The 23,026-nt window shown below is 44.1% G+C and overlaps 1 protein-coding gene across 1 annotated transcript; it reads right to left on the minus strand.

Annotated features, from left to right (window-relative positions):
- Positions 1-238: 238 nt before the first annotated feature.
- SGMS2 (sphingomyelin synthase 2) lies at positions 239-6,800 on the minus strand (the record flags this gene model as incomplete). The annotated part of the gene is made up of 4 exons (XM_010151776.1): positions 6,150-6,800; positions 5,300-5,417; positions 3,102-3,255; positions 239-405 (listed from the first exon to the last, which is right to left on the minus strand). Coding segments are annotated over exons 1-4 (894 nt in total), but the record flags the coding sequence as incomplete, so codon positions are not given.
- Between the last annotated feature and the right edge of the window lie 16,226 nt (positions 6,801-23,026).

Raw genomic sequence — 23,026 nt, forward strand, 5'->3', positions numbered from 1 at the left:
ATAACTTTATGAAAGCCCATTTTGAAGTAACTTTGGAACAGGCAGAGATCAAAAAAGAACATCTTAATCCATAAAATATTTGCTTAGACCCCAGTGAAGTGAAGCTCCTTGCCCGATCTGTCTGAACTGCAACAGGGAGCCCTCTGCTTTGGCTTGAGGCACAAAAGCTGACGCTGACCTTTGGACGGGATCGACAAACGCAGGCAACACCCTGGTTCTGACGGCATCTGTCACTCACCTTTTCGTTGGCCATGGAGTGGTACCACCAGAAGAGCCGCGTGGTGATGTAGTAAGCAATGACGACGTCCACAGTATAGTGCTCGTGAGCAACGAGGATGCAAATGATACCCGCAGCGCTCATTAGCCAGCAGATTAAGTGATACCACCAGAAATGACGTGGTGAATCTGTGAAACAGGGAGGTGATGGGGGAAAAAACACAAAAAAAAGCCATATGCATTATTACAGCAATCCACAAAGGCAAGGGGAAAAGATAAATGATTATTTAGTTAAGGCTGCTAAAGGTCAAAACATAAACCTGTGTATACCACACTGGTACAAGAACCCTCTTTTGACACAGAAAAACGAGACTGAATTATGCAAATGTACTGAGGTTCTTTGTAAAGCAAGCCCAGGATGAGCTGGCAGCTCGAGGTAAGGCAGAACCATCTCCCATTTCCTAGTCAAATTAAATAAGTTTTCCAGTTAAATCGCTTCCAGGGTGTGGGGTGCAGGGGAGGAAGCAGAATTGAGGCAGGACATACACTTTGATCATTTCACCTGGGTGCTTTGAGGCTTGCTCAAGTAAGGTCACCCGCCAGTACGGTGTCTGGAATGGACACAAACTGGGCAGAGATCACACATTAAACAGGAAAAGACACCCTTATTTTAATTCCCAGGGTTTAACTACTTTGCATGAGACCTTTGCTCTCTGAAACAGAGGCACTGCATGGGGAAGTATGGCACTTGAGTTTATACCCTTTCATTAAAGCCTAACAAACGGGAGTAGGGCTTTCCGTCAAAAACCATTTAAGGCACTCCAGCAGAAGAGCTCCCTGCCCTTCTTTCCCACTGCACAATGCCCTGGGTGTCACAGTGACCATTCACAACTTCTGGCAGGCCAACAGGCTTCGTTTCGCTCGTAGCAGGGGGTTTTGGCACCCCTCAGCCTTCACTTTCCCATACCACCAGCCGGGAAGTTCCTGATCCCAACGCGCGTACCCACAGCGGTTTCAGAAGCCTGAGCAAAACAGTGACTGTGGCAGCGCTTCAGTTTTGGTGCAAGTGGCAAAACTTGGTGCAAGTGGTAAATTCAGCTCTGCAAAACATGGGAGACAAATCTGTATCTGCTAATTAAAAAAAAATAAAAATCTCAAGGAGCCAAGTCATCAAGAAGTTGATAAAAACAGCTCAAAGCAAGGAAAACACAGCAAGGCTAAACACACAAATAACTCTTCTGGGCAAAAAAGATGGAGCGTGGGAGAAAAAAAAAATGAAGCAGCAGCCAAGGATGAAAAGAAGAGCAGAGCAAAAATCCATGAAGCCAGAAGTAATAAAAACTTGAGGTTTTTTTTTGCGAAGACATGTCACCGCAAAAGAGCGGAGGAATACTGTAAGAAACTCCAAATCAGCACTATTTGTGGGCTTAAGCCCTTGCTCAGGTAAGGTTTTGCTAGTTATACAGGGGGCAGAAAAAGGAAAGCTATGCATTTCTCATTTCTGCAGCACGACTCCACCGAAATAACTGCCTAATAATTAGGCAGCAGTCAGAGGGCTTACTACAAGAATTTGTATGATACCATTCCTCCAGCCCCTTATGATTAAAGCACACGAGTTACTCCAGCCCTGAAAACATGGCGTTATCGGCGTATTTCCTGGTGCTAAAGATAAAGAGTACGTGACCAGCATTAAGCGGCAGTAACATGCACAAACCAAGGCAAACAATAAATCTATTATCAGCCTATTTTCCTAATGCTGTTCCGGTAATTTTGATGAGTTACGTGTGCCCTGCCCTCAGTAACGTTCACCTTACAAGAAAGGCCTAGGCCTAAGAATCAGCAGACTATAACCAGCATCTTAAATCACTGTTTGAAGAATAATGTCTTGCATGCAGAGATTTGGGGTTTCTATTAAACAGGATTTTTATATAATGGTTTTTGTTCAAGGCAGAACGTAGCACCATGACACTTCCTTCCCTCAATATTCTGACAAGAGGAAGGCACCCAACTAACGCTGGCTAGCCCTATTGTTGTTTCAGTGAGAATTCCACACTGCCAAGCTCCCATCTGCACTGCTGGGACACAGCAGGAGGAGATCCCTTTCTAGTCTGCATGTTTAGAACTGGAAACTCCCCACTAGGCACTCAGGAGTGGCCAAGTTTGCATGGCAGCAGCACTGCTTACCATGAACCTGGGGCTCAGCTCTCCACAGCTTCACTCCACGCCAGGTGCACAGCACAGACTTACCCCCGCGCCGTAAAGTGAAGGGGGAAGACACAACCCCAACATACCCCGTGTGCTTGCCAAGTTCTCAGCCGCTCCAAGTAGGAGACTCCAGCAGAGGATAAACCAACTTCCCCTTGTCTGCAGTACCTGATGGGCAGCACACCTCAACAGAAGAACGGCTTCTGGATGCAGCGTGAGTGTGCAATGGCACTGTGCTCAAGCTACAAGAATTCCTTAAAATCTAAGGTACCACCAGGCAACCTGCACAGAGCTCGTTTGCAAAACTCACTACAGTATGTTTGACCCAAAATTTGAATGACTTGTCAGAAAGTGTCAAAAATCTAGCTTGCTTCAGTCAGTGAGTAAACATGTTTTACTAAACTAGAGACATGTTTTATTGAGGATAAACATGTTTTAAAGACAGAAGTGACATATCTAGTCACATTAAGCCCTTAATTAAAGCCCACACGACTTCTACTACACCGGTGTACCATTTTCACCCCAACTCATGGTTTGGATTTCCAACCCTCACACGTGCAGTCTGTGTACAGCTGGCTAGTGACCTTTGCAGGGCAATGGTTTCACATGCACTTTTATCACGTATTTGCCTGGAACAACAGGTTTGAACAAGGAAAACGCACCGGAATGCCATCACTTACACTCTTTGATGAACAGGTAGATCAGTGTTAATACCACAGTGTGACCACTAAAGAGGAAGTCTCCACACAGGATGTGTGATCCAGTTATGGAGAGACCGCCACCAGAGATCAGCCGCAGGATCCTCTGAACCTTTGCCTGAGAATCTCCATTCAACTAGAACACCAGAAAAAAGACAAAAAACAGTTTAAGACACACCATAAGTGACTGGAATAAACTTCTTGCCCAAACATATCTGCAGTCAGGGAGAAAAGGACACTTTATCTTCACTTTCTTGGGCTTTCTTTCACATAAAAAAGCATGCATGTCAGGGCTGACTGGTGCTAAAGATCAGCTTGATAACACTAGCATGCTGCCTCTTCTTTCCCAGGCTATTTAAAAAATGCACTGTGTGAAAATGAGATGCAGAATATACTGGAAAAGTAAACATTAAAAATGGGTAGTGCCAGGTATGTCACGACAGCCACTGACAGCCCTTACAGCCCCTTCCAGTGCCTGGGGGGGCTACAAGAAAGCTCGGGGGGACTTTTTCCAAGAGCAGGGAGTGACAGGACAAGGGGTAATGGATTTAAACGGAAAGCGGGGAGGTTTAGATTAGATATCAGGAAGGAATTCTTCCCATAGAGAATGGGGAGCACTGGAACAGGTTGCCCACAGAAGCTGTGGATGCCCCATCCCTGGGAATGTCCAAGGCCAGGCTGGATGAGGCTTGGAGCAACCTGGGCTATGGAAGGTGTCCCTGCCCGTGGCAGGGGGTGGGACTGGGTGGGCTTTAAGGTCCCTTCCAACCCACACCAGCCTTTCATACCACTTCTGTCATTCCTTTGAGAGCTGAGCAGTGTATCTACAGGACAAAAAAAAAAAAATCCCTCAAAACTCACCCAGTTCTAGATTTGGTTACAAACTCAGTAAGGGCTTACTCAGAGTTAGAGGATTTATTTGTTTCTAAAGATGCATTAGGATCAGCTTTTGGTTTCTCACAGCTACTGGGCAAACACTCAGTTTCACCTAGCTGTTTAAAGATAAACTCTGGGAAATAAACCAAACAAGATAAAGGGATAACAGTTTTTCATAATCAGAAAAATATTTACATAGACAAAAAAAAAAAGGCAGAAGAGCTATCAAGTTTTCCAGAGTTCAAGTAATCCATCCTGCTAGCAAAACACACTTTCAGCAGGGACATGATAATTTTTCCTTTGCTTACCTCTTCCCATTCCTTGATACAGTCTATACACAGCGTACCCCCCAAACCAGTATAACAAGACAGTTGAATCTTTACAGCAGCCGTGTGTAACTAAAGCTTTTTCCAACAGATTCATACGTAGTTCACGCACTACATTGCTAAATTGTCCCAGCATGAAAGAGTAAGATTGAGCTGCCATGACGACAGTCTCAAGACCAGTGAGATCCTACCCAAGGAGTGACAAGTTTATCCCCCAAGCAAACAGGCAATATTTTTAGGTTTCAAAATGCTCGTCTCCACAGTGCACAACCAAATGCTTACTCAGGTGCACTGTTTTTCCGCTGTGGCCAACACGATGCAGCTTGTGCCAAGACTTCTGGAACAATGCTACTAGTAACCTAGAATGGCAGTAAGAAAATTCCTTTGTGTCGCTGCGCAGCTACGCCGTCACTTTTTACATGTTCTTGCAGAAATATTTGCATGTGTATGTTTCTCTGTATCAGCTTGTTTCAACAGCTGAACCCGAGTCACATTTATGTGTTTTGCAGGCTGGAAGCACAGACAGGCAGCTGACTTCAGGTATTGCAACAGCTCTTGACAAAACAGCGTGAGAAACAGAGCCAAGCACAGGGCAACACTGTGGGGTTTTCACAAGGATACTGCAGCACAGCTTGTGCATCTGCTCATGCATTACAACATTCACCTTAGCTAGCTCACCATGGAAAAAGAAATATTATTGCTGCAGTATTAGCGATTAGCTTGCGCCTCAGAAGCAAGTTGATCAATTTGGTAGAATATTTCAACACAGGTACACTCCTTTATAGCCTCTGAACTGACAGCTCGAGGTGCTGTCTGCATCACAAAACTGGTTTTGTCACTATCTCTGTTTCTGAAGACATCCGCTGAAGTAATCCGTGTTATTTCACGACACCTGGAGCGTTATCTTCTATTTGCTCTAAGGAGCCACAAGGACTTGGGCAGAGACTAAGGCAAGGATTAGGGAGCAAAGGCTCTTACCTTCGGTGCACACTGAAAATGCATTCCAGGCACAGGTAAGGTGGTAACGTACATTGTAATGCAGCGGTACAGGTACAAAGTTCCTATTATAAAAAAGAACCTGCGTCCCACTATTGATCTGAAAGAGAAGGGGGCAAGATTGAGTACCACGTTCACATACAGGACATACACGTAACTGTTACGGAGCTCTAGCTTTATTAGATCCCTAAATCCCTAGAAATAGAGCAGCTCCACCTGCTGCTCTTCACCACACACTTCTCTAATCAAACACTAAGAAGTCCTTCTGCAGGTTTTAGTTTTAACTACCACACAACTCTCACCAAAGCTGTCCAACCAATTTAACATGGCCTCGGCCTAACATAAGTTTGCAGTCAGGCGGTCTTCCTCGACTCTGTGACCTTCTCTTCAGGCTCATGTTACAGCCACATACCTGAATATATATAGTTTAAGCAAATGAGGACAAAGGAAAAGGCTTCAGCTCAGTTGCAGAGGAGAGTGGGGTCCTCCTCAAACTCAGGTCAGATTTTTTTAAAAGTTGCTATTTTAAACACTGCCATGTTGGCATGCACCCTCTGAGACGTTGAATCCCAAAATCATTTGACTGGTACAACCAACATAGGTGTCAAATTCAGATCTAGAAAACATTCCATCCTCAGGAGAAACCTGTTGAACCCTGTGTCACCATATCCAACATGGACAGGAGACCTTCTCCTGAGGGAGTCATCCCTTCGTCGTTTTCCTGCCAGACCTGCTCTACTGTAGGCATCTACCATGAGATTTTTCTGCCCACAGTGAAGGGGGAAAACCAATGTTTGGAAAACAGACAGGAGAGAAAAATAGAGCTACTTACTTGTATCTAAGAAACAACCACTGGAATATCCATAGTCCCAGTAGTATCATGCCATTTATTTCTGATACAGAAAAAGCCCATTTCACACGATCAATGTAATCAAAGAATTTGTCAGGCAAGGGAGGGCTCAGCTCCTTTGGGGGTACTCTCTCATGGACCACAGTGATCACTACAGTTGTTAGAATCAAGTTGAAGAGAGCATAGACAAAGGCAATGCCTGTTTTCCACCATTCCAGAGGGAATTTGTTCCTGGACTCAGCAGCCACAGCAATCTGGATGTAATCAGGGTATTTCTTTGTTGTTTTTCGCAAGCCGTTAGACAAGCCCTTTGGTTTGCTAGTGCCGTTTTGGTTCTCTTCCACGACCGAGAGTGCAGGTCGTGAGTAGCCATTGGAAGTGTCATTGTTCTGACCCTCCATATGCTCTTCAAGCTTTGCTGTCTCAATGGTATTCATTCCCAAGGTGCATAGCCAAGTCCCGTTTGAGTGACTGGTTTCTGGGCTCTCTCAAGTCCCCTGTTCCTCGAAGTCCAATGTTCTTGTTCCTGGATGATCTTTGATGCCTGGAAACTCTAAAAAGGGTCCGTTGCTCTTTCACTGTTAAGACACTGGATGGCGAATTGTGAAGACCAAGTCTTTTTCCTCTAGAGCTGTATCATCTGCAAAAAAACCCACAATAGACACTGAGGACCGTCAGAATTAATGTGACATTGAACAAATATTAAAAACGCTTCTCCAAGTTCCATAAAAGTCTATTTGCACACACAGCCAGAAGGCAAACTAGGGACAGGTGGTTACTGGGAAATTACTCAAGCCAGTTCCTACTAACTTGATAAATCTCTGATCAGGAACTAGTACCAACATAGGCTTTTTTTTTTTTAAACAGAACAAGATCCACAGACTTTAATGATCATGAGAGCACAGTTTTCGGAATTAAGACCAATCCATGTGTGCAGCAATATTCAATTTCATTGCTTAGGGGCATACCATTCCAAATATCTCTTTTTCAGGAGGGCCACAGAGATGCTCCGAGGGCTGGAGCCCCTCTGCCATGGGGACAGGCTGGGAGAGTTGGGGGGTTCAGCCTGGGGAAGGGAAGGCTCCGGGGAGACCTTATTGCAGCCTTCCAGTGCCTGGGGTAGGGGAGGGGCTTTTTCCAAGGGCTTGTAGTGACAGGACAAGGGGTAACAGGTTTAAACAGAAAGTGGGGAGGTTTAAATTAGACATCAGGAAGAAGTTCTTCCTGGAGAGGGTGGGGGAGCACTGGGACAGGTTGCCCAGAGAAGCTGTGGATGCCCCATCCCTGGGAGTGTCCAAGCCCAGGCTGGATGAGGCTTGGAGCAACCTGGGCTAGTGGAAGGCGTCCCTGCCTTACACTTTTTCTTTAAAAAAATATGTCTAAACAATTGTTTGGGTGGTTTTTTTTTTTGTAAACAGGAACAAATGGCAAGTTTCATTATGGCACAGCCCTTCTTTCAGGCTGCATTTGTCAATTCACTAGATTAAAAAATTAGGTACGTGCATACATTTTATAACCTGAGTTTCTACAGAGAACGCAGTTCACCTCTACAGACCTGACCGCTCTAGTCAAACAATAGCCCTTCCCTGCACCCCGCTCTCCACCTCCAAAGTTCTGCAAACCCACTTACCGTAGTTGTGATGGACCCAATTGTGTTACTCTGCTCAGCTCCTATGGCAAAAGTGGTCTGTGTTACTCTGTATCTGATAATACCACTTTTGCCATAGGAGCTGAGCAAAGTGTTCACTACCAACCAGCAAATTATAGTTCTCTTTTTACTTGTCCTAGTTTCCTTGGCATTGCTCTGCCTGCCAACACAGGCTGCGCAGCTTGCCATGCTGTATGTACAATCAAGTCACCAGGAGGGAAGCTGCCAGTCTGCCTGACCAAACATCACAGAACTTGGCTTCAGGGAAGGCAACCAGGTTAGGAAGTACCTGCCCAGTAACTGGTCTCCATAGCAAGGGCAAGCTAAACCCAAAATGGATCAGCAAGTCCCCTGTTTGTGTTTTGGTCCCTCTCCTCTCATCCCCCCAAACAGATGAGACATTTAATGCCGTCAGCATGTAAATCCTACTCATTTCCTAGCTGCTGCTCCCACTGCTGAAAGGGAGAAGAGGCAATGGCTCAGATCCCAAATGTGACTCATGCAAACACTGAAAGAGTCAAGAAGCATTTCTAAATTCACTTCTCAGCTGTGTTTCCGAAATCCGCTGTCGTTGGTTGACTTTGTAAATCCCTCATCAACAAGTGTATGAAAACAAAACACTCCACACCCCAACAACTCTCCACCCCCCGCAAAAAACACCAAAAAGCGGTGATCTCAGATACTTTTTCTCCCCCTTACTAGCCACACTGTAAACTCTGCTTCCGTAAGAGAAGGGGTTGTTTAGCCAGCACCCCGGCAACAGTCCCTCTGATTCTTCCAACAACTACGACCATTCTTTCAGAGCAGTTGCAAAAGCAGCAGCCTTACTTCAAACTGTAGTAGAACATTCCCACTTTCACAAGTTCCTTTCTTAGCACACACATTCTCATATTCCTCTGCCTAGTAGAGATAAGCACCGACAGAACCCTTAAATGAAGATACAGAACAAAATCGGAACCTGTCTAATTGTTCAAGTTTTGGAACACAAGCCTTCCCAGCATTCACCTCCTAAGTCAAGGACCTTCTCAACACGACATTATATGCAGCAGTCACTGATGTAGAGCTGAGCAAACCTCAACATGTTTTTATCCTGCGCAGTTGACACATTGTTGAATTACTCTCCACTGAAAAACAGAGCGTCCCAGCAAGTAGTAACCTTAGGTGTTTGTAGGGAAGAGAAGGAAATTACTCATGTTACCAGTGGTGTTAGTTCACAGAAGATTTATTTTTCAGATATTTAATGGCATCCAAAATAAGCCATAAAGATCAAACGCCATCTGAACAATGACCTAACAGTAGACTGGCACCCTGGTTTTACATTAACTTATTAAGCAAGGCAATTATACCTACAGCTCACAGAAAAAAAAAAAAAGTTCCTTCCTGGTACTTTCAAAAGGACTCTAAGGCATATTGATCTACCATTTCTGACGGTTCATCAAGATTATTTCAAGCAGAGTGCATACTGTGGTCAAACCTTTGTTTACATGGACAGTGCAAGGTGCTATATCACTGATCAGATGACAAAGAACATAAAAAACCCTTTTCCTTTATAGAGGCTTTTCAAACTGTTTCTCCCATATTCTAAGAGAAAGCAGAAGTTCTAGCAATGACAAAGAGGAAAAACACTCTGCTCAAAGCTTTCAGTCCCCTGCTGCCAACCTGACTGGCCGGAGGAGTCACAGCTAGCACACACCAACAGCTGCTACAAGCTGCAGAAGCACAGCAGCACACTGGATTTTCCACCAGCTCCTGTTCCCAGATCCATCCGAGTCCCCATGAGGGGTGTGTTCCCTCTAGCTTCTGTGGTGTCCTTATGTTAAAGGTTTAAATTGAATGTGGGGAGGGTTAAATTAGACATCAGGAAGGAATTCTTCCCGCAGGGGGTGGGAGCACTGGGACAGGTTGCCCAGAGAAGCTGTGGATGCCCCATCCCTGGGAGTGTCCAAGGCCAGGCTGGATGAGGCTTGGAGCAACCTGGGCTATGGAAGGTGTCCCTGCCCATGGCAGGGGGGTTGGAACTGTATGATCTTTAAGGTCCTTTCCAACCCAAACCATTCTATGATTTCAGACAATGTAAAATATCTTACTGCTGCTTTGTCAAGCCTTGAATATCCCCCCGACAAAAATAGAAGGCCCACTATGAGGCAGGTTGTGGGCATCTGCAGCTTTTCAGTGACCAGGCAACTGTGCTCAGACCTGGCCATCTTCCAACATCCAGGGTCTGAAAATCAGACACAACTGCTCTGACCTATGGGACATCCACTGGGAGTCTGACTCACAAAAATGGGCCAAGTAACCCAAAAGCATAAATAAAAGATTCTGTAAGGATACACCCAAGTCTTAGGAAGAAGTTCTCTTACTGAAGAGACTTCAACACCTTCCAAGAACAGACACATACCCTCAAAGGGCAGAGCTTCAGCAATATAGCAGCAGAAGTTGTAAGTGCCACAAGGAACATCGTATTTTGAGGAAAATGAAATATGAGTGAAAAAGATGCAAGAGCAGCAAGGGTCCACTGTTTATCCTGCTTGGTCCCATGGCTCCTTCAGTTTCCAGCATCTCCATGTGGCTGTCGTTCAAAAGACGAGAGTTGCCGGGGGGTACAGCTTTGAGACAGCCTGCATTTGGCTCTTTATGCTAGAACTTCAGAACAAGCAGTTTTATTCAGCTTGTTAGTCATCCCATTTTCACATAATGGTAGCTCACAACTGGTATTTTGAACTTCTGTACCATTTCTCAAAATATTTTAACTTCTAGAATGAATCAAGGACTGAGGAGTCACAATTTGCACAGCCCTTCCAATTAAGTAGTTCCTAACCTGCTGTTCCAGATACGGACAATACTATTGGAGCAAGAGTGTCCAAAACAGTAAGGCAACTACATCCCATAAGAGATGGACAAGGTTTCTAGGCAGTAGTAGTAAAGGCTTACACACTTCTAAGGTTGGCTCAAATACGTCACGCAGATGTAATACATTCTGGTGTTTGGCAGTTGCAGACAAAGGGTCTGTAAATAACATGCTGCAGAAAAAACCCACAACTGGAGATGACATGAGACAAACTTATACTATCCAAGTGTTATCTGTATCACAATTAGCAGGAAACAACTGTTAATTTGTTTGTATTTCCTTCAGGTTTTCCTATGGGGCCAGAAATAGAAAAGCAGCTGGGTTGTCCCTGCTACCTTGGCAGCAATGAATAAAACCTGACTGTGGTGTTTCTCTTTTTTTAAAAAGCATTCCAGACACCAGATATTTTGTTATCCCTTCTTCCATGCTGTATGTATGGTCTGCATGCTGCGAGGTAATGTGAGGGGACAACAAAAAAAGCCACCAAACCAAAGAACTGCTCAACCCGATCTGAGCAAAGTGCATTTAGGAACCCAGAAACAGGACCGAGTTTAATAGGTTTGCTTATCATTAGTATAAATTTCCAGAGCTGTGTTCATCTTTCAGCTGTACAATGGTTACGCTTACAGCCTGTAAATGCACCAACAAAGTTAAGTGCAGTCTATCTAAAAGTTACAAGTTCATCTGCCAACACATTTCTTGCTGATGCGATGCTGAAGCAGTGCAAGATGAAGAGCATATTACAGCAGTGCCGTTCATTCAAATGCTCTCAGAACAGAGATTATCGTTATTATTGTCACTTGCAGTAAGTTTCAACTGTTATAAAAGTATTAACTACTCACGCTGTGTAACAGCTCCAGTAGGAGAAAAAGAGCAGATCCTCTCTCACGAGGTAGAGGGAGTGGTTTTGCAATTCTCTCACTTAGGATCACTAATGTCCTAAGAAAAGCTGTCTCACTTTTAAGGTCTAAATCCCTATGCATAACCAGAGAGATAAGAGCTTCGAGGTTACTGGTCAGCTCTTTGTACAATCTAAATTTTTCCAGTTCTGTGGAATTCTGTTTCTTCACACCTCTTCAGAGTAAGAGGGGTAACCATTTCCATTTTCCTGGCATTTAGCACTTGGTGTGTTCCATAACAGTGTCATGTTTCTGAAACAGTATGTCCCAGAAAGCCCAGAAATAGTCATACCCACATGTGTAAGTATATAGATAAATAGAATATACATAAATTTTTTCCTTAAAAGCACTCACCAGGACCCCAGTGACTACCTAAACAAGAAAAAAAAGTACCCGAGTTCTTCCATCACGCTGAACACTGCTGAATAGGTTTGCCTTAATCATGTGACAGCATCTTCAAAGTTTGCAACTGTTTGGTCCCCAGATTCCCAGGATTGTATTTAGTAACTAAGAGCCCGATGCCCTCTAAAGGTGCCTTTATCCTGACACCGTGACAGGCATAGGTTTTCCACCCAGTTATTTACCCTTGTCTTCTAAGAACCAAGGTCACAATACCTGTTAAATGGCAATTATTTGTTGTCTTTTAGTGCTAGAGGAACTCATTCTGGCAATAATCCACATGTATATAGCATAAACAGAGTTTTATTTACAGGTTGTCAGTCTTCCCTAAAACAAAGGTTTTGAGAAGGGCAAGACTTACCTGTAGAATCAGAAGTGCTAACAGAGTAATTTGGTTTAGAATCACCTTCAGGAGGTCTCTAGGCCAGGATCATCACACTGGAGGTGCTCAGTGCTCCATCCAGCTGTACCTGTAACACCCCCAAAGGATGCACCCCTTCTCCAGGCAGCCTGTCCCACCATATGGTTGTTCTCACATGGAAAGGTGGGCCTGTTTTTTTGATATTTTTTTTAAATCTATATTTCCTCATATCCATTTCTTATTAGAAATTCTGACCCTTGTGTTTCACCCTCCCTCCTGCTGCTGTGAAGAGCCCAGCCCAACGTCCCTGATGACGCTCCTGTAGGTGCGAACAGGCTGCTGTTGGGTCCCTTGAGCCTGTTTTTCTCCAGGCTGAAGGGACACAGCTCCCCCAGCCCCCCTTCTCAAGGCCTGTGGTCCAGCCTCCTGACCACCCTTGACAGTCCCTCCACTGGGTTTGCTTCCAGCTCATGTTTTTCCCAGGACAAGGATCCCAGACCAGACAGAGTCTTCTAAGTACAGCTAAGGAACACTGAGCAGAGAAGAATCATCACTTCCTGTAATACTGGCTGTGCTCCTATTCAATACCACTCAGGGTAGTGTTGGCTGCCTTCACTGCCACTGCACACTGCTAAATCCCTTTTCAGAGCCAAAAGAAATATTGTCCTTTTACCAAGGGGTTGAAGATGCCCTCAACTTCTTCACTCCAGACAAATGAGATCAAGAGTACATCTTTTTCTATTTAATCCATCCTCTCCAAAAAGAGCCTGTTCCACTATTTCAGACCCAGATAGAAAAGTCTCAAAGCTTAAGTATCAGTTCAGGTTAATCAGCTGATTTTGAATAAAGAAAAAAAAAAAAAGGTGCTCCATCACTGCATATTCTGTAACACTGCAAAGAAGCATCTGGCTTAGTTTTTTTTTTTCTATTCATTAGAAACAACTACTACAAACACTCTGCAAAGAGTGGAAGTCACTGTACTACCTCAGTCTCACCAGGCTAAATAGTTCCAGTAAGAGTGCCAAGAGAAACCTCTGGATCATGAGGCTTTTATGTACTTTTCCCTCTGAGCATCTCTGGCTTCTCTGCTAATTGCTTTCACCCTGCTGTAGCTCTGCAGATGCTGTTGCAGAACCACTACCCAAAGCAAGACTCAGAAGAGGGAGCAAGTCCCCCTGATGCTCCACATCCTTTCCAGGTGCCCCACATCCTTTCCGGGTCTTACACAAGCTGTGGATTACTGGCTGCAGGTTGGAGGGACCAGCGCAGAGGGCAGGAATGGTTTAGACTGTCAGGGTGAAGGCTGCGTGTCAGAATGGAAAGTCAGACCCAGAATTAGTCACCACTTTCAGCTCAGGGTGGTGAGGAATCACAGTGACTCATGTGTGCTTTAAAGTGACACTGCTACAGCTTATCAGCCATCAGGCAGCTGGAAGAGGAAGTCACATACTTTGAGTAAATTTAGCAGTGATACACCCTAAAAATATTTGGGTAATGATTAAGATAATGCCTGTCAATTTTTTCCCCTGTGCTGCTCCCTTTGCTAACTGGAATATAAGAGGTCACTCTTAAAAGAACATTCTCATATTTCCTGCAGCAATAAAGAACTCCGTTCCTAAAAGTTTAAAGCAAGAGAACAATAATTTCTTAAATCCAGAGTATTTCACAATCTGAGCAGTGAGGAATATGTGCACAAGTTGTACAACCCAGGCAAAACCTACTGCAGCACTGGAAATCCAGCACACTACACACTAACAAGTCAGGCAAGAATCCCTGAACACCTCCTCTCCCCCCCAAAAGCTCCTAGAGAGTTTTCCGCTTGCTCAACCCTGCTGTAGCTGCCTGGAAAGCTTCAGGGCTATTAGTTCAGAGGGATGACACTGACACAGCACACCCCCTGCCACTGAGGGTCAACACCCCGATGGGCCAGCAGCTGAAATGCGACCGTGTTCCCTGCTCCCTCCTTGCTGCGACTATCCATTCCTAACCTACCATCAAGCAGCGACAGCATAAAGCTCTCCCATCACAACCCAACACCCCCAGTAAAATAGAGATGGGAATACTCAAGCCTCTTTCAGGCTGTTTGTTCACAGGCTCAGACCCCCAAATCTGCATCCAGCTCACACACCGAGCGTTTGTTTCCCTCTCACTTTTTTTCATGCCATACTTTCAGAAGTAGAACGAGGTACGTTTAATTCTAACACCGAGAAGTTAAGACTGAGTAATTTCAGTGTCTACCACAAACAACCTGCACTGATGTTTATGTAGGGGATTAGAACAACACAGAACCCTTTCTCAATACATTATTCAAGCTTCCAGTTTGCAATAACCAAAATGATATCAAGTTTCCTATGTGCAACTGGCTTTATCACTAAAGTTATACCTCACCTTTAAACCCTACACAGTTAAAAAACTGTTCAAAAAGAGCCATCACAACCTAACCATCCCAACTGGCTCCCAGTGCGGTCCCACGGCCTTCCTTGAACTTGTTCAAGTGTTCCATTAGCTCAAGATTTTCTATTAATAGAACAAAATACTTTCCACATTATGCTGACAAGTAAGAAACATTTCCTTTTTATATTATTTAATTAGTCAGGGAAAAAGACACTCTTTAGCTTTACGTACTGAACACTTGAGCATCACGCCCTTCGACACTTCATTTTTGTTTCTGCCACAGACGGACAGGCATTTCTGTAGACACCTCTTCTCCCGCCTGGCACGCCACCTCCCCACACCACAGGGTATCTGCTGAACACACTTTCAAGTGGATGGTAACCGTGGGACAGCAGTAGCAAATAATTACAAATATCACCCAAATTCTCTGTTATACCTTTCCCAGATGTTTTTGGGTCTCCATTTGAGCCTCACCCTAAGGTCAAGGTGAGAGGCCATGAATACTAGTTATGCTGTCTTACTGCCCTTCACATAGCTGCTATTTACCTCAATGCCCAACTAAACATCTCCAAAACTATTCAAACCTCTCCTCACTACTCCTTGCCTTTGGTAAGAAATATTTTCTATCCCCTAGCATTTGCCAACCCTGCACTGAACACCACTGCAGTAATGAAATCTTTACGCCAAGCCCCTCATGAGAAAGACACGTGTTCTATCCACAACAATCATTTATTTTCCACCCCCAGACTCACCTAATAATTTGAGTAGTCTATTGCCTTTTTTTTTCCAAGCTTCTAAAAGGATATAAAGAAATCCCAAGTTAGCCAGAAAGAATATAAAGAACATTATTGGTGAGGCTCATCCCAAATTCCCATTTACTACAACAGCGAGTTTAAAGCTATTCCTGCAAGAAAACAGCCACGTGCCATCTTCAGCATCGCTCCTAGAAAAAGCCATGGTTAGTCTCTCACTGCAGCATTAGACAACTGCATCTTGTTCACGCACACACTGCACGACTAGAGGTACAACTGAAGTTATTAATCACATCCCTGGAGTTACGCTGGTCTTATCCTACCAACTGGTAAAATCTGGTGTGAAAGTACTGAGGTTACCCTCATCTACATAGAACCCTTTTTAATACACGGTACCAGGCACCTCAGGTAGAAACTACCTGTGACACCCAAGGGAGGCTTCTAGCCATCACCAAACCTGTTATCTTTACAAGTACAGGAAAGTAAAATCACTCCAGCTAATGGAGCATGAATGTGAGGAGGCAACACAAGCTGGCCAAACTGTCTGCTGAGCGGCATTTGTATCAGTTTCCCAGTGTGCTGCAGCTGAATATTGCTTGTTTTCAGTTTCTTTGTTTAAAGACTTGAACAGTAACACTACTCTCACTTTAAATTTTGAGTCAAGATAGTATCTTCACAGTAAAAAAAACACCCACAAGCTGGAACCCAAGCCCAGTTCTGACATTTCCTTACTGTTCATGAGTGGCAGAAAAGGATGAGCGAGCAAACAAGGGGTTTCAGAAAGCACATTTGGGAAAAGTTATTCGCAACTATATTTAATAGTTCTTGGTCACATTTTCATGTGAGGTCCTAGAGCTCTAAAACTTACTTAGAAAGTATTCTGCAGAAACTATGGAAAAGCATTCTAATCCCCTGTCCAGCCAGGCATGCGTGCGTACACTGCTTTAGGAGAGGGAGGACAAAGAGGTGTGATGTAAAGCAGCTGAAGTATGGAAAGACTAACTACAAGGTGACAAACAGATTCCATAAACTGCTCCTGCAAAACACACTGCAGTCACCAGAACTACAGACAACAACTGTTTGAGGGAACCAAGTCAGTCTCAACTCTAGACTCACCAAGGCCAGTGTTGTTGTGTATGTGTAACCATGGTGTACAGCACGAAGTGGTGAATCAGCTAACTGCACGTGATCAGTCACTGAAGTCTCAGGGAAGAATTAAGTGTTCATCTGGAAAGAAGTTTTGAAAGAACACAGAACCTGGAAAAATTAGGGCACAGCAAAAAACCAGTTATTCTTGTTTACCAACTGGTGTCTTCTCATGAAGGACATCTGATTCCATATTGCCATTTCTGCAGTGCATGGATCTGCATGGATCCTCCTCAGGAATACCAAGAGTTGCAAGTGTCAGCAAGAAGAGCTCATGTACCTGTTTCAGAAGTGACCTAACCTCAGGGCATAATTGACATAATCTGAGAGAATTACTGTCCAGAGCAGAATCTGAAATCCAGACACTACAGTGGCCTGGATGTCAAGAGCTTTCATCAACCCAATCGTTAAGGTACTCGCCTATTTGTACACAGGCCAGGACAAGGGCTCACAGAAGCCTGACCCTGCTAAAACCAGGTGTTCCAGGCACCAGTGCTGTGTGGCCATTCCCAGCTTGAGCCAAGGCACATGCCTCTGCTCTCAACTCCTCTCCTTGCCCTGCCGAGAGCAGGGCAGTGCAGCCCGTGACCAGTGGTGCCAACACTTCCCTAATACTCCACGTCTGTTCTGGAGACAAAGGGCACCACGGGAAGCCTCACAGGGACTTCATCCAGAAGGTCACCCACATCAACTCCACTTGACAGTGGCTACTTTAAGAAGCAGGTAACTTGACCATTTTGCAGCTGCGTAACCGAAGCGCAGAAGACAACCCCTTACTTTACCTCACAAGATGACAAGGACAGGATTAAATGTGTGAATGCCATGCCCAGAGGTGGTATAATCATAAGAAACACCTCCACAGCAGCAATTACAGGGCTGCAAAGCAGAGACAAAACCCCTTGTAGACTACTGCAAAGCAATTGGGAAGAAACCAGAAGTCCCACGCACATCAGGCTACAACCTCCACATCTGAGCAGTACCAAGATGTTCATCACGGCTGGGGCAGCCCAAGACAGCCTGAAGCTTTTGACACTAATCCCAGCTCCCACCATCTCTTAAATGCTTTATCAAGACAAGATAGACACACGGGGCTTGTTCAGAACTTGCTATACAAGCTGCCACGCAGAAGGGCCTCTTTTCCTTAGCTGGAAGCAGAAGTCAAGCTGGGATACTAGCAAATTCCATCCTGTGTTTACTGCTCCACTCCCCTCAGCACAGCAGGAAAAGGAGTTAGCTGAAGCAAACAGCCTAGGCCATGCAATTGTAACTCTTATTACAGGTCAGTGTTAATTTTATTTAACTGCGTGAAGTACCATTATCTCCAGTGTGTATTTGTATCGACAAAGATAGTGGAACACAAGTTACCCATGAACCGGGTAGTTTTTGTTGTCTGTTTAAAAAAACCAAAACCAAACAAAAAAAAAAACACAACACCAAAACAAACACACACACAACACAAAGAAATCAGATCTCGCAGAGCCAATCTATTTTCTCTCTTTTCTTAACATTTGAACTTCTAAAGAGGTTTGGGGTTTTTTTTTGTTTTTCTTTGGTTTTTTTTTTACTATTAGAAAAGCTTTCGGTTGTTATTCACATGTGTAAGTTTAAGCAGGTGTCTAAAAAAAGTCTTCACACCACAAAGAATGATAACACTGCTCTAGCATAAAGATACAAACTGAGTTAGAATTTTTCCTTCAGAAAGCAGGATCTATGTGCTACAGCAGATATATTATCCCTCCCTAAGACATCCCGGGTGAGTTCCCATCATTCGGTATCTCACTCTGGAGAAAGAGCATACAAGAAACAGGTTTTCTACACAGCAGTGCTGGTGTTCCAGGAAAGACTGGGAAACAAGGCAGCCCAAAACTGAGGTCCAGCCTCTAAGCAAAACTGATTGCCTTTTATTTTATTTAAGATAACCCACACTGACATCTGCCTTAAGTAAACATCACTCAGACCTGTGGATTGTAAGCAGAAAGAGAACGTCACGTTGTTTGACTAAAGACCTCTTCCGAAGCCTGAAACATTCCTTCCCACATTCCCAGGCTAGTTATGCTAAAGCATACACCCCAAAAGTTCTATCATCTTCAGTCTGAAGGTTCAGATCATCTGAAATAGTTAAACTCCAACAGAGAAATTAACTATGCTAGTCTGAAAAGGACTATTCAGAGAAAGCTCTGCTTCCCAAAGTTCCCTCATACCTAGGAGTAAGATTTATAAAGCAGATTGACAGAATTGAGGCCTATTCAACCCTGTTCCCTTGGGGCAACAGCACAGGCCCTATGATGGCACAAGCGGAGATCTCTTGTTCTGCAAGGAACCAGCTAGGACAGCCACCTCAAGTGTCCAGGGTCAGAATTCACAGTAACATGTCTTAGGCATGTTCAGACACCAGAACACTGAACACTCACACACATACCGAGACACTTCCCAGCAAGAACCCAAGTTTCCACTAAACCCAACATTTCAGCTCAACTGTGGACTTGACAGCAGGCAATCAGAAAACCCCAAAACAAAAAATTCACCCAAAACCAAACCAAAAAAAAGATAGGGAACAAGTTACTCTTCAGTTTTACTATATGAACCACTTCTATCACAGACAGAGGAGGCAGACTAACACCAGACTGGAGGGTGCTCACACACCTACATCGTTTCTCTGAAGCTGCAGCTCCACTCTGAACTGTTAGGCAAGAGGCTCTATGTTGTTTGACATGTACCAATGTGAAGATTTATTTGAAATATATCTTGATTATCTGCAAACATACCTCATGGGCGATCACTATAGGTGCTGCCTGGTTAAGATGTAAACACAGACAAAAAGATCCTTTCAGACAGGGCTGGACTTAAGGTTACATCAGGTTGTACATTAAACATCAGGCCAAAACTGATTAGCCAGCTCTGATACCTTGGTCTCCTCAGGAAGGTCTTCTTGTTGACCCAAGGTACAGGTCAATTCATGAGCACATCTGGCCTACATGACTCCAACTCCCCCAGTGGTCTTGCTTCTGGTGAAGCATTTCAACCTGTTCCCTCTGACCAAGTGACATTTTACTCAGCATGAGTTTGTGCCAATGATGGTGAGGTTTAGCAGAGAAACAAGCAGCAACCACTTTGTGGTTCAAACAATGCTCAAGAAATTCTTAACTAAGGAAGTACATCTAGTTTTCTAGATGTACACCTATTTCCAGTTCACATACCTGGATTTATGTAGTGACACAGCGCTGGTTAAAAAGATAAAAAAGGTAGCAGAAGCTGCCTCTGCTCTTTAACTCAATCTACAAACTGTCCCAGACCCACAAGACTCATGAAAAGAAGAGATGAAAGGTGTGGAAACTGTATTTTAAATTAGTCATAATAGTGACAAGCCAAAAAAGTCATCCTAAATAACAATACATTTTCTGTCCAACACGACCATCTTTTACTCCACTGAATCACACTATTGCAAATATACAACAAAAATGGTACATCCTGCAGTTTATGAGCCTTTTGATGACAGGAGAAAGGACCGTAACCCAATTCTAAATCAAAAATACTATAGAATATCACTGTAAATGGGCATTTGAGTAGATCTTTCATGTTCCATTGTCAGCAAAGCATGACCAAATCATACACTGACAGCAGTCTAACACCTGCTGAGTAACAGAAACCATAAAACCAGAATACGCAGTTTCATAATAGTAAATGTTATGGAAGAGCCTTTGAGCACATTTCATGAGGCCTAAGTACAAAACTCGTCTTGTAACTGTCCTTGTAACTGCAACACAGAAAACCGGCCACTTTTTCTGGCTGTGGTGCCTCTAATATGCAAACTGTGACTGACCTGTGCTGCCTTAAACACGTGTTCTAGAAAGGCTTGCAGTGCTAAAAGCTTTGTGTCCTATTTCACGACAACAGGATGCAGGGGCAGAATAGTGTACATGCATGTACACTCAAAAAGTGTTGTGGGTAAGGTAAGAGAACATAGTTCTAGTGTTTGCCCTTAACGCAGCACACCAGAACAGAGCTCCTGCTTTCCTGCAACTCTTCTCCACGCTCCGGGCCTTTGAAGGGGAATAGCGCCCTGTTTTAACTTGAGTCAGTCACTGCTGAGTTCCTCAAACATAAGGGAGGTAAAGAGCTTAGTCCAAACCCCATGGTGTTTAAAAGTTTATTTTACATTTTCTCCAAGGCAAAATTAAGAAAAAGAAAAATCCAGAACATTATGGGAACATGATGCGAACATTCATCCTGTGGAGTGAAACCATGCCAGGCAGCTACTCATCTTGTTCAAACAGCCCAGTTACTAGAAGGCAGTGTACCCAGGACAGCATAAACTGCCTGCAATCTGTATTAATTATGCTTTTAAAAAAGAAACCCTATATAGCAATGAAAAACACTTTTAGAGCAAGAAGTATAATTTAGATTTTTGTTAGAAGTGAAAATTTCTTTACCCTAACTACTCACCTTTGGTACCTGACAGGCATTGTGCCTTGTCTCATGGCTGGCGAGCTGAGACGCATTTCATCCACCTTCCTGACTTTAAAAAGTCAAGACAAGTTCCTGACACATAGTATCCCACCCTACTTTACACAGACTAGTTGTTCAACACAGACAAAGTGACTACCTGTAATCCTTACTTGTGTATGACAATAGCTTAGCCAGTTTTTAAGAACTGCAGAGAGGAAGCTAACAAAAAAGCTATCTCGGTGCAGGCAGCCTGCCATTCAGCTGTACAGCATGTGCAATATTCGATTTCATGGTGTAGATACTGCCAAGATGATGAATTTGAAATCCTGTCTGCAAATCCAGGATATAATCACTGCAGCGGACAGAAGTGCAAGCCCACAAGTAAGCTGTCTTTATATGAACTTCCACGCTCACTACGGCACCTTGAAGGAGCAACGCCTTGAATACTTCTTGTTTCAGAGCCAAACAGGATGCCACAGCCCTTCCTCTCAAGTCCATCATGGAAGTTAACATATTTCTACGGAAAACAAAAACACTGAAAAGAGTTGTTTCTCTATTTTAGTGCATGACGACTCTTAATACAGGAATCAAGCCATTTCAGTCAATCCTCTTTCTCACCAGATGGAAAGAAACACGGCTTCACTTCAGAGGATCACCTTCAGCTTCCTGGAATGTTTTCCACTTCAGGTAAAGTTACAAGTTTTTTAAAAAGATTCAAAATCCCTCCCTATGGCTGCATGCAAAGTACACAGGTGCAGGGAAACAAAGTCATGTGAAAACACAGCAGGCTGAGCACCTGCACTTCTTCAGTGACTGCCGCTGAGCCAGTGTCTGAAGCTGGCCTCCCCACTCACCAAGTTTTGTGCTCACGAGCCTCTGCAAGACCGAGGTGGTGTGCCAGAAGAGAGGAACGAACGCTTGCCAAGTGATACACCCAAGTAGGTTATAAAATCATAATCAAGTGAGACAAGTTCATGCTTCTGAGAGGGGCACCACAAAGAACTCCCACAGCATCCTTACAGATGAGTACAGTAGTACGAACCTGGCAAAAAGCACAAGTTTTGGTAGGAATTTTGTCAGGCTCCTGTACATCGGAACTAAGAGTAACGTGAGTTAACTTGCTAAGCTACAACATACTGAAAGTTTCTGTAGACTCCTGAAACAGGTAAGTTACCTGAAAAATTAGTAAATACTAACTAGTCCAAAGTAGATCCTTAAAAATTAATTTCCCTCGGCATTAAACAAATAAAATTTGCTTTCAGAACTTCAGTTTAAATACTTCTGGGTTTATATTGAAATCTACATACATCAATTTGAACCAGATAAGTGGCAGTGGACATAACGACAGAATTCTACACTAAGTGTGTTTTTAGCACTGTTAAGACAGTAACACAGCACTCCAGATTTTAATGTGTCCTTACTGGGCTTGTTCAGCCTGGAGAAGGGAAGGCTCTGGGGAGACCTTATTGCAGCGTTCCAGGACCTGAAGGGGCCTACAGGGAAGCTGGGGGGGATTTTTTACAAGGGCAGGGAGCGAAAGGACAAGGGGTGACAGGTTGAAATTGAAAGAGGGGAGATTTGCATTGGATATCAGGAAGGAATTCTTCCCGCAGAGGGTGGGGAGCACTGGGACAGGTTGCCCAGAGAAGCTGTGGATGCCCCATCCCTGGGAGTGTCCAAGGCCAGGCTGGATGAGGCTTGGAGCAACCTGGGCTATGGAAGGTGTCCCTGCCCATGGCAGGGGGGTGGGACTAGATGATCTTTAAGGTCCCTTCCAACCCAAACCATTCTGGGATTCTGAGACAGTGGCAGGGATGGGAACAGTTTGCTTCAATACAGTCTGTGTCCAGTCTCAAACCAAGACATCAAGTAATAGCCTTTGCAAAGCATCTACAAATAGCCAGTGCTGTTTCCCATTGACAAGGTTGATGGGGGGGGGGGGGGGGGGGGGACACAAAAAAAAATC

The sequence above is a fragment of the Eurypyga helias genome, unplaced genomic scaffold, assembly GCF_000690775.1.
Source record: "Eurypyga helias isolate BGI_N326 unplaced genomic scaffold, ASM69077v1 scaffold7785, whole genome shotgun sequence".
NCBI lineage: Eukaryota > Metazoa > Chordata > Aves > Eurypygiformes > Eurypygidae > Eurypyga > Eurypyga helias.